The sequence below is a fragment of the Capricornis sumatraensis genome, chromosome 7, assembly GCF_032405125.1.
Source record: "Capricornis sumatraensis isolate serow.1 chromosome 7, serow.2, whole genome shotgun sequence".
Classification (NCBI taxonomy): domain Eukaryota; kingdom Metazoa; phylum Chordata; class Mammalia; order Artiodactyla; family Bovidae; genus Capricornis; species Capricornis sumatraensis.
This window is the reverse complement of record NC_091075.1, coordinates 60,814,196-60,830,217: the sequence shown is the minus strand read 5'-3', so window position 1 is coordinate 60,830,217 and position 16,022 is coordinate 60,814,196. Positions and strand designations below refer to the sequence as shown.

General features: G+C 39.5%; 1 protein-coding gene across 1 annotated transcript in view; it reads right to left on the bottom strand.

Moving 5' to 3' along the window:
* The window catches only part of WDR19 (WD repeat domain 19), a 78,212-nt gene that overhangs the window by 35,538 nt on the left and 26,652 nt on the right, over positions 1–16,022 (bottom strand). Inside the window, exons 14-19 of the mRNA XM_068975170.1 lie at positions 13,382–13,531; positions 11,350–11,497; positions 11,023–11,227; positions 8,312–8,471; positions 8,014–8,124; positions 3,759–3,868 (exon numbers count right to left, since the gene is read on the bottom strand). Of these exons, the coding sequence (XP_068831271.1) occupies positions 3,759–3,868; positions 8,014–8,124; positions 8,312–8,471; positions 11,023–11,227; positions 11,350–11,497; positions 13,382–13,531 (884 nt within the window). The remainder of the gene's footprint in view (positions 1–3,758; positions 3,869–8,013; positions 8,125–8,311; positions 8,472–11,022; positions 11,228–11,349; positions 11,498–13,381; positions 13,532–16,022) is intronic.

The following is a 16,022-nucleotide window of genomic DNA, read 5'->3' as shown; positions in this document are numbered from 1 at the left end:
GTTTAGTCACTAAGATGTGTCCAACTCTGCAACCCCATGGACTGTAGCCTGCCAGGCTCCTCTGTCCATGGGATTTGCCAGGCAGGAATACTGAAGTGGGTTGCCATTCTCTTCTCCAGGGGATCTTTCTGACCCAAGGATTGAACTCTTGTCTCCTGTCTCCTGCATTGGCAGGCAGATTCTTTACCACTGAGACAGCAGGGAATATAAATGATACTACTCCCTCTTCCCATGACGGATGCTAATATGGATCTGCATATCTAGAAGCCATATTTATTACCTCAGTTCATTCTTACTGCTTGGAACAGAATGAATCAGTGATTGCTTAGTATCCATCTGGAGATCCATTGTCCTTTAAGAAACCATCTCCTCCAGAATAAATTAATCAGCTCTGAAAAATCAGCTTAGACCAGTCAACCTCCCTCAGCTTCACTCAATTTCCTCATCTGTTGGTTACAAGGAATTTGTTGGACAGCCCAGAGCTTCACAGTCAGCAGTGTTCCTACGTGGGAGTTTCTAATGCTGCTGTGCTATGCTTAGTCATGTCCGACTCTTTGTAACCCTATGAACTGTAGCCCACCAGGCCCCTCTGTCCATGGGGATTCTCCAGGCAAGAATACTGGAGTGGGTTGCCATGTACTCTCCAGGGGATCTTCCCAACCCAGTGATTGAACCCAGGTCTCCCGCACTGCAGGCGGATTCTTTACCATCTGAGCCACCAGGGAAGCCCCAAATACTGAAATGGGTAGCCTATCTCTTCTCCAGGAGATCTTCCCGATCCAGGAATCCAACCAGGGTCTCCTGCATTGCAGGTGGATTCTTTACCAGCTGAACTACCCAGGAAGCCCAGGAATTTCCAATATTTGGACCCAATTACATCAACACAGATAGAGATGTCTCTTGATGGTTCCTCCTTCAGGAACCTGAGGTTTCCCTTGAGCAAGCCCAATTAAGAGATGCTAGAGGAGATGAGCCCTGGGATTTCTTTTGGAAGGAATGATGCTGAAGCTGAAACTCTAGTACTTTGGCCACCTCATGTGAAGAGTTGACTCACTGGAAAAGACTCTGATGCTGAGAGGGATTGGGGGCAGGAGGAAAAGGGGGTGACAGAGGATGAGATGGCTGGATGGCATCACCGACTCGATGGACATGAGTCTGAGTGAATTCCAGGAGTTGGTGATGGACAGGGAGGCCTGGCATGCTGCGATTCATGGGGTTGCAAAGAGTCGGACACGACTGAGCGACCGAACTGAACTGAAACTGAGACTTGGGAACCCTTACTTTTTTTTTTATGGTATTTTAGTTCATGTTATTTATTTTGGAACTCTCATGTGGCCCTAGCTCATGATTCTAATGTCAGACTGGAGAGCTAATCCTTCCCACAGATGTCAGATGGGTCCTTCTTTGATCTAATCAATGTCTTGGATGTGGAATAAAAAAGACTGTTGGGACTGAGCAGAGGCCCAGGGCCTTAGAATCAAACTCAGCAGCTGGTGGGACTCCTCTGGTGGTCCAGTGGCTAAGACATCACACTCTCAATGCAAGGGTCCTGGGTGCAATCCCTCCCTGGTCAGGAAACTAGATCCCACATGCCATAACTAAGAGGTCACATGCCACAAATAAGACCTGGTGCAGCCAAACAAATAAATATTTTTTTAAAAATCAGCACCTGGTAGCCACTGGGGTACTGGACAGTGATGACCTATACCTAACTAGTTATGATTATCACAAGAATAAGTCTCCTGATTTGGGTGTTGGGGTGCATACCTAGATCAGGACCCAGGGGTCAGCATAGAAACAGTGAAAACTATGGAAACTGGTGACTTCCCAGTCACATGTTGAGCAAAAACGGTTAAAAAAGTATCAATAACATCAGACTTTCAACTGGCTCAGCTCACCTGACTATGATGAGACAGTTTTCGAGGGTTTGCTACAAAGACTTTGATTCTCCTGAAAGGAGGAACAAGGGAAGTTTTCTGGATAGTTCCAGAGCTTCCTCAAGTGCTTGTGCTCTGACCGGGGAGGGTGGGTCATCTCCCAGTGCAGTGACCCTCTTCTCTTTACTCTCAGCCCCAGTCATTCACAGGACAGAGATGCAGGGCCAGGGCACTGGGCCTCCTCTCTCGAGTTATGCACTAAGATTCCTGTTTGTTCTTTTCAACATATTGGATTAACTCTAAGGGGCAGATTAAGATTGACTAGGAAGAAATAAAATCTCCAAAAAGCTTTTATTTGCAAAATGGGAACTTTTAAATAAGGTATCCTGGTTAGAAATGTGGGAGGGGGTTTCATGTTTGGGAACACATGTAAGAATTAAAGATTTTAAAATTAAAAAAATAATTAAAAATAAATTTAAAAAAATAAATAAAGTTAAAAAAAAATGAAAGAGTACTTTTTGATGGAGTAATTTCTACAACTATTATCTGTCAATATTCTCAATGACTATAAAGTCTATATGAAAATAAAATGGAACTACATAAACATGATTTTTAATGTTAGAACCATATTTTCTTTGTTCAAGAAGCAGTGTTTTTCCCATTTTATAATTTTTGAAAATGGAATATATCCTATAATAAACTGTCCAGTTATGATGTAGTTGTCATTGCAACTACATATACTTGCAAACTTGTATCTGTCAATAAATGATTCAGTTCTTGTCTCTGCAGGCATCTGCATTAGTGACATTAACCACAGCTGAATGCGAGTCTAAAATTGGATCCTGAAATCCCTCTAAAATTACGCTTTTAGGCAGGACTGAAGTAAAAAAGTATAGTCTGTCAATTAAGACTACTGACAGTTAACACTGTCTAGCAATTAAGACGGAGAAGGCAATGGCAACCCACTCCAGTACTCATGCCTGGAAAATTCCATGGACGGAGGAGCCTGGTAGGCTGCAGTCCATGAGGTCGCTAAGAGTCAGACACGACTGAGTGACTACACTTTCGTTTTTCACTTTCATGCACTGGAGAAGGAAATGGCAACCCACTCCAGTATTCTTGCCTGGAGAATCCCAGGGACGGGGGAGCCTGGTGGGCTGCAGTCTATAGGGTCACACAGAGTCAGACACAACTGAAGCAACTTAGCAGCAGCAGCAATTAAGAACACTAGAAATTTCTAAATCTCTCAGAACAGATTATGGTATTTTCAAAGGCAGGCGAGATCTGTGAAGCATATTCATCATGCATCAGCAGGGCTTATTACTCAAGCACTGCGGCTTCACCTTGAAAAGCTTCTGGCTTGATTTGCAACATGAACTGATGAATTTTTATCCGTGTGCAATTCAATCTTAAAAAGCAGAAGTACAAGTTGAAGCAAATAGAGTTGTAGAACAAAGCCTGTATCTTTCACCAGGCCTTGAATTCACACTGCAAATCCTCAAAGTGTTCAAAGAGGTCAAGGTCATGATCGTAAATTAAGAAAAGCAGAGTCACCTTGACACTATGTGTAACTGTTGTTGGCCAAATGTGTTTCAAAACAATATTTCTCAATTCAAAACAATTCTAAATATGGAAAAGACTTAGACCCAAACTGAGATTTTGATGCCGAAAGGGAGTGGATAGATACACGGATAAGACATCATTAGTTAAAATAAAACATTTTTGGATGTATAATTAATATAGTTTTTTTCTACCTAAGAAGCCACTATTAAACCCATGGATTTAATTATTAAATCAATGGCCTTATAATGAATAGCAGTTTAGAACTGAAGATATTCAATAATTAGATACTGACTGAAACATATGAAGATGAGGACTTACGTGAATTCAAGCTGAACAGCATATTCTTTTGATATAAACGGTATTTGGTCTGGGGCTAAACGTTTTGCCAGCTGCAGAGCACTGTCCCAGTGCTGCAAATCCCTTCTCATCTATTAGAAAGAGAAAGATATTAATTTCAAATAGCAAATTATTCTGCACAGTTACCATATAGTGCTGGTTTTAATAAAAGTGATTACATTCCCTGGTGGCTCAATGGACCACTGCCAATGCAGGGGACATGGGTTTGGTCCAGGAAGATTCTAAGTGGTGTGCCACAACTACTGAGCCTGTGCCTTCCAGGGCCCGTGGCTATTACAATGGTTCATGGCCCTCCAAAACTCAATCCTAAACAAAATCTTATTCTCTTTAGTATTTAATTTGTCTCAATAGGAAAAGGGCTTCCCTGGTGGCTCAGAGGTTAAAGTGTCTGCCTCCAATGCGGGAGACCTGGGTTTGATCCCTGGGTTGGGAAGATCCCCTGGAGAAGGAAATGGTAACCCACTCCAGTATTCTTGCCTGGAGAATCCCATGGATAGAGAAGCCTGGTAGGCTACAGTCCATGGGGTCGCAAAGAGTCAGACATGACTGAGTGACTTCACTTTCACTAGGAAAAAATTAAATTGAATTAAAATTAATTCAATCAACTAAATTAAAATTAGTATTTCTTCTCAGAGGGGAGATGATAAAGAAAAAGTTGAGAAATACTTTACTATAGGAATCAATCTTATTTTCTGAGAAAATCTGAACCTGTATCATGAGATGAAGAGTAGCAAACATAAATAAAATGTGAACATGTCTCTCTCTCTGACTCCTGAGGTCTTTTATCTGTGTCTGGGGCACAATTTCACAATTCCAAAATTGTATGTAATTATTTTATACTGTTAGGTTAATCATGTTCCCATTATGGCTTGAAATTGTAATTATCTTTCATTTTTTGTCTGGCTATTGATTGCAAAAACTGAGAAACATCTTTTTACTATTGTGATTATGTAACTATTACTCACTTAATACCATTGTATTATGATTGGTCAACAGAAAAATTATAGAATTCTGTATCACCAAAACTACCATTTAATAGAAAAACCTGTAATCGCTTTTTAAAATTCATACGCATATCAGAATTATCTTGGAATTTTTTTGAAAAAGACAAATACAAATGCCCAGGGTTTGCTTTTTTTTTTTTTTGCTAGAGCTCCAGTTTCTAATGAACAGCCATGTTATGGGAGAATGCCACTGAAACATGTATAATATCATATGTGAAACGAATTGCCAGTCCAGGTTTGATGCATGATACAGGGTGCTCGGGGATGGTGCACTGGGATGACCCAGAGGGATGGGATGGGGAGGGAGGTGGGAGGGGGGTTCAGGATGGGGAACATATGTACACTGATGGCAGATTCAAGTGAATATATGGCAAAACCAATACAATATTGTAAAGCGAAATAAAGTAATTAATTAAAAATAAATAAAAAATAAAAATAAAAACACCTGGACTATATGAGGATCTTTCATTTTTATCTGTTTTGTTTCATTATTTCTTTCTATTTCATATTCAGTGCTCCCATTTCATTTTGTTTATGCTTTCCAATTTTCCACCTTTTCTTTTTTTGGATGTTCTTTCTCAAGTCTTTATCAAGAATAGTAGAAAAGCTTTTGTAAACATATATATATATTTAAAAACTTATGAATTTTTGCCTAACTAAAGAATTAATGACATTTTGATTCCACTTGTTTTTCTTAGTATGAATAGAATGCTAGATTTCCAAATTAAAAAAAACAGATATGCAACAAGCAACAAAGGTTTACCGTATAGCACAGGGAACAGAATGATGTAATAACCTCTACTGGAAAATAATTTCAGAAGTAATGTGTATATGTATAACTGAATCACAGGCACAAAAAAGAATTCTACTTTTTGAAATTCAGTTTTTCTAAATGTCCTATGGACGTCTAATAACATATGAGATACAAAATTTTAAATTTATTTGTGTAGGATATCATTAGGACTTCCCAGGTAGCACTAGTAGTAAAGAACCCACCTGCCAATGCAGGAGATATAAGAGATGTGGGTTCGACCCCTGGGTCTGGAAGATCCCCTGCAGGAGGGCATAACAACCCACTCCAGTATTCTTGCCTGGAGAATCCCATGGACAGAGGAGCCTGGTGGGTGCAGTCCAGTGGGTCACAAAGAGATGGACATGACTGCAGTGACTTAGCATACAAGCACACAGGATATGATTAACATAAATTAATTAAATATAAATCTATTATATTTAAATTAATGACATCATTCAAGATGCTCCTATTCTTTCTGCACTTGATAAAATGGTCTCAGAGAAATGTTAATGTCTCACTATGATTATATATTGCTTCTTTTCCCTTTTATTTCTTCTGATTTTTGCTTTATGTCTTTTGTTTCTTTGTTGTTAAGCGTCTAATGGTTTATGATATCTTCTTTGTGAATTGTTCCTTTTATCATTAAAATATTCATCTTTGTTTCATTTAAAATAAATAGTAATAAAAAACTAACCATAAAAGAGTAAACCATTAATCTTCTGGAGTTCATTCCTCACTTTATTCACCCTTTGTACAGAATTAACAATGGCTAACATTTTGCAAGTGATATCTTCTACTCTAAGACATTAGCCTATTTACTTTCCACAACTAGGCCTTTTATAATGAGCTGTTCCTGTGCCCATTTTAGGGATCCAGAACTGAGGCAAAGAGAGGCTAGTTTTGCACACACAGTCTCACTGTTAGTGTGCGGCAGGGCTGAGCAGTAGGACTTTGCCTCCCAAGTTTTTACTTAGCTAACCTGTCAGCCTTCAAAGTGCGGTTAAAGGAACAATGGAGTGCAGTCACCGCTTCCCACTGTGAAGCCATCAGCTTAAATCCTTTACGAAGCCAGGAGCACGTGACAAGTGTCCACAGCTAACGCGGAAGAGCGAGGATGACATCTCTGCCCTCACCCAGGGAAGCCCTGTTCCTACTCCAGCACATACCAATCCAAGATCTGAAAATTTCTCAGGGTGTCCCCAGTCCTCTCAAATAATACTGTGAGTGCAAGCGCGCTAAGTCGCTTCAGTCACGTCTGATTCTTTGCAAGCCCATGGACTGTACCCCACCAGGCCGCTTTGTCCATGGGATTCTCCATGCATGAATACTGGAGTGGGTTGCCACTTCCCACTCCAGGGGATCTTCCTGACCCAAGGATCAGACCCACATCTCTTTCATCTGCTGTATTGGCAGGCGGGTTGTTTACCACTAATGCCACCTGGGAAGCCAATAACACTGGAAAACCATCTAATTTTTTTCTTAACATTCAGTTCACTTAAAATTTAAAAATGAAATTTGCTATAGAACAATTTGAAAAAGAGAAGTTGTGAAATCAATAGCAAATATGCTTTCTCTATGTGGCTGTGGAAATGTTGGCCGAGGTGGAACAATGTTAGTGATGACAGCCACCATCTGTGTCTTTACAGTCAATCTGGCGCCGTTCCCAAAGATCTAATCTCATTCTTACATCTTTACGGCAACCCTATGGGCTACATATTATTATCCCTCCTTTAAATGGGATCTAGGGCACTGAGACATGGAATAACTTGTCCAAGGGCACACAGAGGTGGGATCTGAAACCCAGCTCTAAAGGCCACATTCGTAACTGCTCTTCTACACACAGCCACAGTGCTCTCCTACCTCGTGCGGCCCTGGGTCCTTCATTCTGTTCTGGTCCTTCCCTCGTAATGCTCACCTCTGGGGAACTAGTGATGATACACAAGCCTTAGCCTACCCCTCTTCACACACAAGAGAATGTCACACAGTAAATGATAAATGTGCCTCAGGTTTCCCATTTGGAAAATAGAGAAAATAATAGTATTATCTCACAGGAGTGTTGTGAGGGTTGAATGAATTAAAATATTTATGTCAACACTTAGAAAAGTACCTGGTAAACGTAAGCACTCAATAAATGATGTCTGTTTTCATTTGTATGTGTTTTTGTAAGTTACAGAATCTGTTCTCTTTGGATACGCTCTGACTCTAAATTATTTGGTAATGTTACAATACATGCCTTTTACTGCTCCACAGAACACAGAGTGAAAATACTTCTAAGGTTAATGAATACTCAGGGGTTCTTAAAGCTGAAGTCTGAGTTCAAGGAGGGGGAAGGCATGTGGTGCCTGGTGCTGAGAGATGTTAACTCTTTAAAAGAGGTCAGAGCCTCTTTGCGCGTTCTTTCCCTCATCTGCTGCCTTACCTCAAGGGCGGCAACAGGGCAGCTGGATGCCAGGTACAGGTCCTGAGCCAGGTTGAAGTCATTGCTGAACATGGCAAGATGTCCTGCCAGAAGACTGTAGTCCTCTATTCCCTATAGATAAAATCAGTTTTAATGAGAAGAAACTCAAGGGTTTAATTTTTATTTAAGGACTGCGCTTAGGAAGAAGTGGTAGTATCTATCAGTTTTTGAGCTAGGTAAGACTAACTGCAGAAATTTAAATGCTTGACTCAGTATCATTTAAATGCTAATCTGATAATTCCCATAAGATGCTGTTTACCTTTATTTGTTCCAAGGACATCACCATGCCAACGTTTCCAATAGTCCGATAAACACGGATTGCAAACTCCACTTCCATGTGGTGTAGACAGGCTCTGGCCAGTTCATTCCAGGCAGCCTGATCATTGAGAATCTTGCACAGTTCCCAGGCATCAGAAAACCTGGCATTTGAATATATAAGCATAATCAAGGAGCTCTATTTGTTTCCTACTAGGCAGTTTTTAGACTGTATGTAATTTAATGTTATGCCTTAGATAAATTTTGCAAAAACATTTTTCAACCTTTAATCATTTCCAAGTTATAAAAGAACTACATAAACTTTTCTTCCTTTTTTGTATAGATGTTTTTTCCTGAATTTATTGAATTAATCTGAGTCTATGCTGTGTAACCACCCTCCCTCATCAGTAACTAAATAGGTCAGCCCACTATGGCCTGCAGCTTCCTGCTTTGGGAAATAAAGTGTGAGTGGAAGACAGCCACCAGCCCGCCTACCCTTTATGGCCTGTCTGGGCTGCTCTCACTCCAGCAACCAACCTGGGTAGTTGTGATGGACCCTATAGCCCTTAAAGCCTGAAATACCATTTTGACCATAACAGAAAAAGCTTACTGACTTCTGGTTTAAAACTTAACCACAAATGTCAATGAGACTTTTTGTGGGACTCCTATATTAATGAATATGTCATCCTCTCCATCTAGTCATCAATCTAGTTTCCACCCAACACACACACACTGAGCACTGCTATGTGCCAGGATCTGTGCATGGAACCAAGATGTAAGGATCAAATGTAGTCACTGTCCTTAGGTGGTCACACTTGGGGAAGGCAGAAGAGACAGGTGAGTAAACAGAGGACTATGACATAGCATGGCAGAGATACCAGAGTGCCTACAGTATGTGCATCTTTGTGCTTAGTGCGTTGCATAAATTATCTTGCTGGATCACCCTAACAACCCTATTCCCTATATTTTATTATTATTTCTTCTTTATAAAGGAGGAAAGTGAGGCTTAGAGGCCTTAAAAAACCAGCCTAGTGGTAAGAGACAATGTGCTCTAAACCACTCTGCACACCAGATCCTGGCTCTGAGGCAACACATGAGAAAGGCCTCAATCTACACTGCCAGTGGTCAGGGGCTTCAGGGAAGGCTTCCTGGAGGAGAGGGCCCTGCTGAATGGTGGAGAATGAGGCGTTACTACCTACACAGACAGGAAAGGGCAGCCTGAGATGTGAAAGCAGCACATGCCAAGGCAGGAAATCACGAAACATTATTGAATTCAAGCAGTCAGTAGACAGAGAGCACTGGAGGAGTCGGGGCAGGAGAGGCTGGTATTACATCAGCAAGAGCTGAGCATGTCAGGCTGAGGTCCCCAAGAAATAGGGGTCTCTTCCTAAAGCCAGTGGGAAGTCACTGAGGATCAGACTCATTTTCCAAAGTGTGTGGAGAATAGATTGTCTTGAGGCTACCTGGAGAGAGAGCCGTCAGAGTCGCTCTGCTACCCATTACTCCATTGGAAGGCCTGAGTTAAGGTGGGGGAATAGTGGAGGAGAAAAAGACCTGGGGGTGTGTGGGTGTGTATGCATGCGTGGGTGTGTATGCGTGGGTGTGGGTGTGCGCTGTAGGGTATGTGCACAACATGATTTGGGCAGGGGGAGAAAAGGAGGCTGGGAAAGATGATGACGCAAGTTTGAGGAACTCGTGGACTCCCAGCTACACAGGACTGGGAGGCAGTGGTGATACAGGTTTAAGTCAAGGATGCATATTCTGGAGTTAATCTCATATATAAGGTATTGAAACCACCTTTGAGGAGATTCATTCTGGAAGAATAATTAGAGTGAGAAGATAAGAAAGGAGCCCAAGGGACCCTGAGGAAGAGCAACATTTACACAGAGGAATTCACAGTCACCCTAAGAGGTGAGAGGAAAAAGCAGGGATAGCTCAGAAAGTAAAGCGTCCACCTACAATGCAGGAGACCCAGGTTCGATCTCTGGGTTGGGAAGATCCCCTGGAGAAGGAAATGGCAACCCACTCCAGTACTCTTGCCTGGAGAATCCCATGGAAGGAGGAGCCTGGTGGGCTACAGCCCATGGGGTCACAAAGAGTCGGACATGACTGAGCGACTTCACTCACTTGAGGAGATTCACTCTGGAAGAATAATTAGAGTGAAAAGAGAAGAAAGGAGCCCAAGGGACCCTGAGGAAGAGCAACATTTACACAGAGGAATTCACTGTGGTCCTAAGAGGTGAGAGGAAAAAGCAGGGTAAAAAAAATCTCAAGTAAGATAAAATCAAACTTTGTTATGATGAAATTAAGGGAGTGTTGAAATAATTACATTTATTAGAATTTCACAATAACTGTGCTATTTGGGAGATTAGAAACCCTTTTTGTTCTGATGGGCTTTTCCCATAGTACAAAATCCCTTCCTTTAGAATTTACATATATTCTCAAATCGATCATATCTGAGCTTCATGATAATCCCGTGAAGTAAATGAGGTAAATCCTATTATCTCCATCTTTTTTTTTTTTGGTCATGCTGTGTGGCATGTGCGACCTTAGTTTCCCAACCAGTGATCGAACCTGTGCTCCCTGCATTGGAAGAGTATAGTCTTATTAAGCACTGGATGGCCAGGGAATTCCTTTCCATCTATTTTCACAAGATTTGACCTTTAAAATCACAAAAGGAAATGAGAAGCTCCACAAGAAGTGTTTAAGCCATACCTTTTTAGCATTAAAGTCTGTGTCAGCACCTGCCTCAGTTCATGAGGCCCCACGTCTTTTAAAGTGTCGAGGAAGCGGTGAGTGCTAAGGTAGATGTTGTTTATTTTTCCACTCTGGGTCTGGCAGGTCAGCTCTCCATTATATAACAGCAAAGGTTTATGAGAGAAAGGAACTTTGGTGCCACCAGCCAGAATGACCTTGGATCCTATATTATAAAACAGACACCTTAATGTTGAAAACTAATACACACATTAAAAAAAGAATGTTTTAATTTTAGTGCAATGGAAATGTAATTCTCAACAAACATACAAAAAAGTGATTAAGTACCTTGGATAGTGTCCTTGTGAAAGACATACGTGTATACCTTATCGTCATCATAGGCGATAAATACACCTTTATCCATTGGCCAGTTTTCCCAAAGAACACCTTTAATGGTTGGCGAAAAATCTGGAATCTCATAGGTAGCATCATTAACCTAAAAATTAAGGATTTACAGATTTTACCCAAATCTGCACTTAAACCATTACAATTTGCCTTTGTAGGATGGAGCTTGTCTGCAGTCTTAGCTGGTAAAGCTTACCAACTCGTATTCAACTCATCAACATCCCAAGATAAATGAAGAAAAGTTTCTTTTCCCCTTTCTATACTAAGCATGGCTTTAAAAAAAACTGTAGTTACATGCAAAGTCAAGGGTTTTATCTAAAATTTGGTGAATTTGCAGGAAAAACTACAAGTCTGGACACAAAACTTCAGGTTAAGAAAAAAAGTTGAAGTTGCTCAGAATGATAACAGAAATATTAACTATGAACACACTTGTGCTTAGAAAATTTTCAGTAATATTGGGTACAGAAATGCTCCAACTAGAGAAGAAACAAATAATTCATACATGATTTGAGGTCTAAATAAATTCCACTTGATACATTTTATTTAAAAACATGCATTCCAACAATGTATTCCAACAAACTGTAATTAGAGTAATATAAGCTATTAAAAAAAAATCAACCCATATATTCCTATCAACTCAGGCAGATAGGTTTATATATATATCCTGAAAGGAAATCTCTACAAGATTGAATTTCCTTATTAAGCAGGGGGAACTCAAGGTCATCTTTACATCCAGGTCATTTTTCCTCATTTATTTTGCAACTGAGAAATGGGTTGGAAAGAACTAGAATATTAGGAATTTTGAATAAATAATCCAGGCACTTCTGGTGAAACCTGTTACACATTTGTCAAAGACAGAAAAGAAAAGAAATAAAGAGAAGAGAAAAAGAAAAAGGGAGGAAGGAAGTTTTACTATCTAGGAGAGTATGTCGTGAAGTGAGAGCTATCTTCAGGGAATGTGTCTTCACTGTGGTAAAGCTAAGACACCTGGGAACAGTTACTAAGGTTCAGTCCAAGCACAGCTGTAGGCTGTGTGAACTATGAACAAAAATATACTAACTGGATATTAAAAAAAAAATCCAAGTATAGTAAGTGTGATAAAACCACAATACTTCCTTTTTTCTAAATTAAGCCTTGTAAAAGTTAAGGATGTTTAAAAATAAGAGTAACTAAATCTAAAAATCTTAATCAACCCTGACTATTCACTGGAAGACTGACGCTGAAGCTCCAACACTTTGGCCACCTGATGTGAAGAACTGACTCATTGGAAAACACCCTGATGCTGGGAAAGAGTGGAGGCAGGAGCAGAAGAGAGTGACATGAGGATGAGATGGCTGGATGGCATCACCAACTCAAAGGACATGACTCTGAGCAAACTCCTCCAAGATAAAAGCTTCCTTTATCTTGGACATGAGATAGTCAAGGACTGGGAAGCCTGGTATGCTGCAATCCATGGGATCGCAAAGAATCAGACACAACTGAATGACTGAACAACAATAAAAAATGTCTAAAAATGGATTCATCTGTTTTTAAATCACCTGATTAAAAAAGAATCTTTCCTTAGTGTTCAGGATCTTTAAGAGAAGAGGAAAATCAACTGAGGCGGGCAGAAAGGACCAGGAACAGTCCTTGCTCTCTGAAGCTATTGCATTTCCAAGGAGAAAACTCATGTTATCTGAAGATACACTGTAGTACTGTGCCATAAATAAGGTTAAAATGATACAGAATAAGAACTGTTCTTTCCATTAAAAAGTCTAAGAGTTTTTAACACTTAAAAATTACAAATAATGTAAAAAGTTTTATAGATGAAAAGTCGTGAAAACAAATCACAAATATACCACAAACATAATAACAAAGTACCATAATTCTCCACATTAAGAGAAAGTGATCTTATATACAAAATATATTTTAAAAACACTTTTTTCATATGTTGCCATTTTAAAAAATAACTATTTGAAAACTTTTCTAGACTTACTGGACAGTAGACATATCCATCACTTTTTTCATCAATGAAAACTAATCTGGTCCCATTTGGGTCAGGAAAAATCTTTTTCACACTGACGGGATGTCGATAATCATTAACAAACTGCCAGTCTTCAATGTAGAAATACTGAATAACACCAGTCTAAAAAAATCCAGTCATAGAAATGAAAGATTGTCAAGAAAATACTGACTTCTCAGCATTTATGTTAAGCTATTTCCTAATTTGAAAAAAATAAGTCATATTTTTGATCAAGGAAGAGTCTAAAAATAATATTTACTATATAAGCAAAGTATAGATCCAAGAAAGTAAGTTAAATGAGTATGTACATCTGAGTCAACAGTCTATTATTAGTTCTAACATCCTTAGTCATATTAAGGCTTAACTGATTTTCAGATTTTCCACTTGTAAGAAATACTCTTATTGGTTAAAGTAACTTTCAAGTCATATTACTTAAAATATTTTTGCTGTTAACAAATTAGAAAATTAAGTTTAAAATAAACAAAAACCCACAAGATACAGTCATAGTTCTCTAACAACAATGAACACGTAGACATCAAAATTTAAAAATATACCATTTAAACTCACTCAAAAAAAAATGAAATACTTAGGTGTGAATTTAACAAAGCATGCATAGGACTTGTGTGTTAAAAACTAAAAATCACTAATGAAAGAATCCAAGAATATTTAAATAAATGGAGAGGTATACTGTGTTCATGGATTGGTGTCAGAATAAAGATGTTATTTCTCCTGAACTGATAGACAAGATTTTTTTGTAGATACAGACAAGATTATTCTAAAATTTACATGGCCCTGCAAAGGAACTAGAATAGGTAAAACAGTTGTGAAAAAAAATGGGAAAATTAGTCTTTTTTTTTTTTTTTTTAATAGTTACAGTGGAGGGACAGACACACAGACCACTGGAATAGACTAGAAAAGCCAGATTGTTATCAGGGATTAAGGTAGAGGCAAGAAGAAAGTGGGTGTGGAGATAAATGCAACATGAAGGATCCTGGTGGAGACAGAATTGTTCTATATCTTGCCTGTTAATATCAATACCTTGGTTGTGATATGTAATATAATGTTACCATTGGGAGAAACCAGGAAAAGGATTTATAGGATTTCTCTGTATTGTTTCTTATACCTGCAGGTGAGTCTACGATGATCCCAAAATAGAAAGTTTAATTAAAATAAAAACACATGTTAACATCTGACATTTCTATTCAGGCCAAGATGGTGTGACTGGACTTAATTTGCCCACCCAAAAGAACCAAAAATAACAGACAAAATACATGAAATATGATTTTCAAGATACTGGAATAAGGCAACATAGGATAAGGGTCTCTTGGAGATGGGAAACAAGCTAAGTCCTGTGATTGCTCCAGTTTTTGCCTTGGGAGAGTCTTCAAGCCATGGCAAAGCGGGGGAACATGCCCGTGGAGCGCGACTCCCTGAGCTGCGGAGACTGAGCTGAGGATCCAGTGGGGCAGAAGGGAGGTGGCTAGACTTGCAGCGTATAACACCAGAGAGGAGAGAGATGCACTGAGAGAGCACTGAAGATCTTCAGAGGGTCCACCCTGAGTCTTCAGCAGAGTACTGATCACTGCACACTTAGAAAATTGTCAAAGCCAGGGAGAAGAACCATCCAAAGGCATTAGAGGAAACAGTGACTGGCACTCACAGAGAACTGGAAACAGTGGCTGTTTCCAACTGGCAGATTAGAAAACGTAATTCACAGGAAGTGTGTTCACAAGAGAGTTCCAGAAAAACATCTATTTCTGCTTTCTTGACTATGCCAAAGCCTTTGACTGTGTGGATCACAATCAACTGGAAAATTCTGAAAGAGATGGGAATACCAGACCACCTAACCTGCCTCTTGAGAAATCTGTATGCAGGTCAGGAAGCAACAGTTAGAACTGGACATGGAACAACAGATTGGTTCCAAATAGGAAAAGGAGTACATCAAGGCTGTATATTGTCACCCTGCTTATTTAACTTATATGCAGAGTACATCATGAAAAACGCTGGGCTGGAAGAAGCACAAGCTGGAATCAAGATTACTGGGAGAAATATCAATAACCTCATTATGCAGATGACACCACCCTTATGGCAGAAAGTGAAGAGGAACTCAGAAGCCTCTTGATGAAAGTGAAAGAGGAGAGTGAAAAAGATAAGCATATATAAACATATATACACACACACACACACACACACACACACACACACACATATAGCTTCCCTGCTTATTTTATAGAGTTAATGAGATAAAATAAGTGAGATCAGGGCTTTATAAATTGTTGTGTGTTATACAAATGTACTATTAATTTATTTACTACTTATTTACCATATCACCACCACTTTATCTGATACATGAGACCTACCTTACTCGTGTGTATAAGCTCAAAAACCGATTTTGGGTCAAATTTAAATTTAAAAAGTCTCTCTTCTGGCAATAAGCATGTTTTTAAATATGCTCTTTTAAAAAAACAATGTGAGAAAACAGAACCTTTGAAACAGTGATTAACTGTCTTTCTAATGAAGGACAGGGAAGCCTGGTGTGCTGCAGTCCATGGGGGAGTCAGACATTGCTGAGCAACTGAACAATAGCAACAAATGTGGAAACAATGCCTTTTTT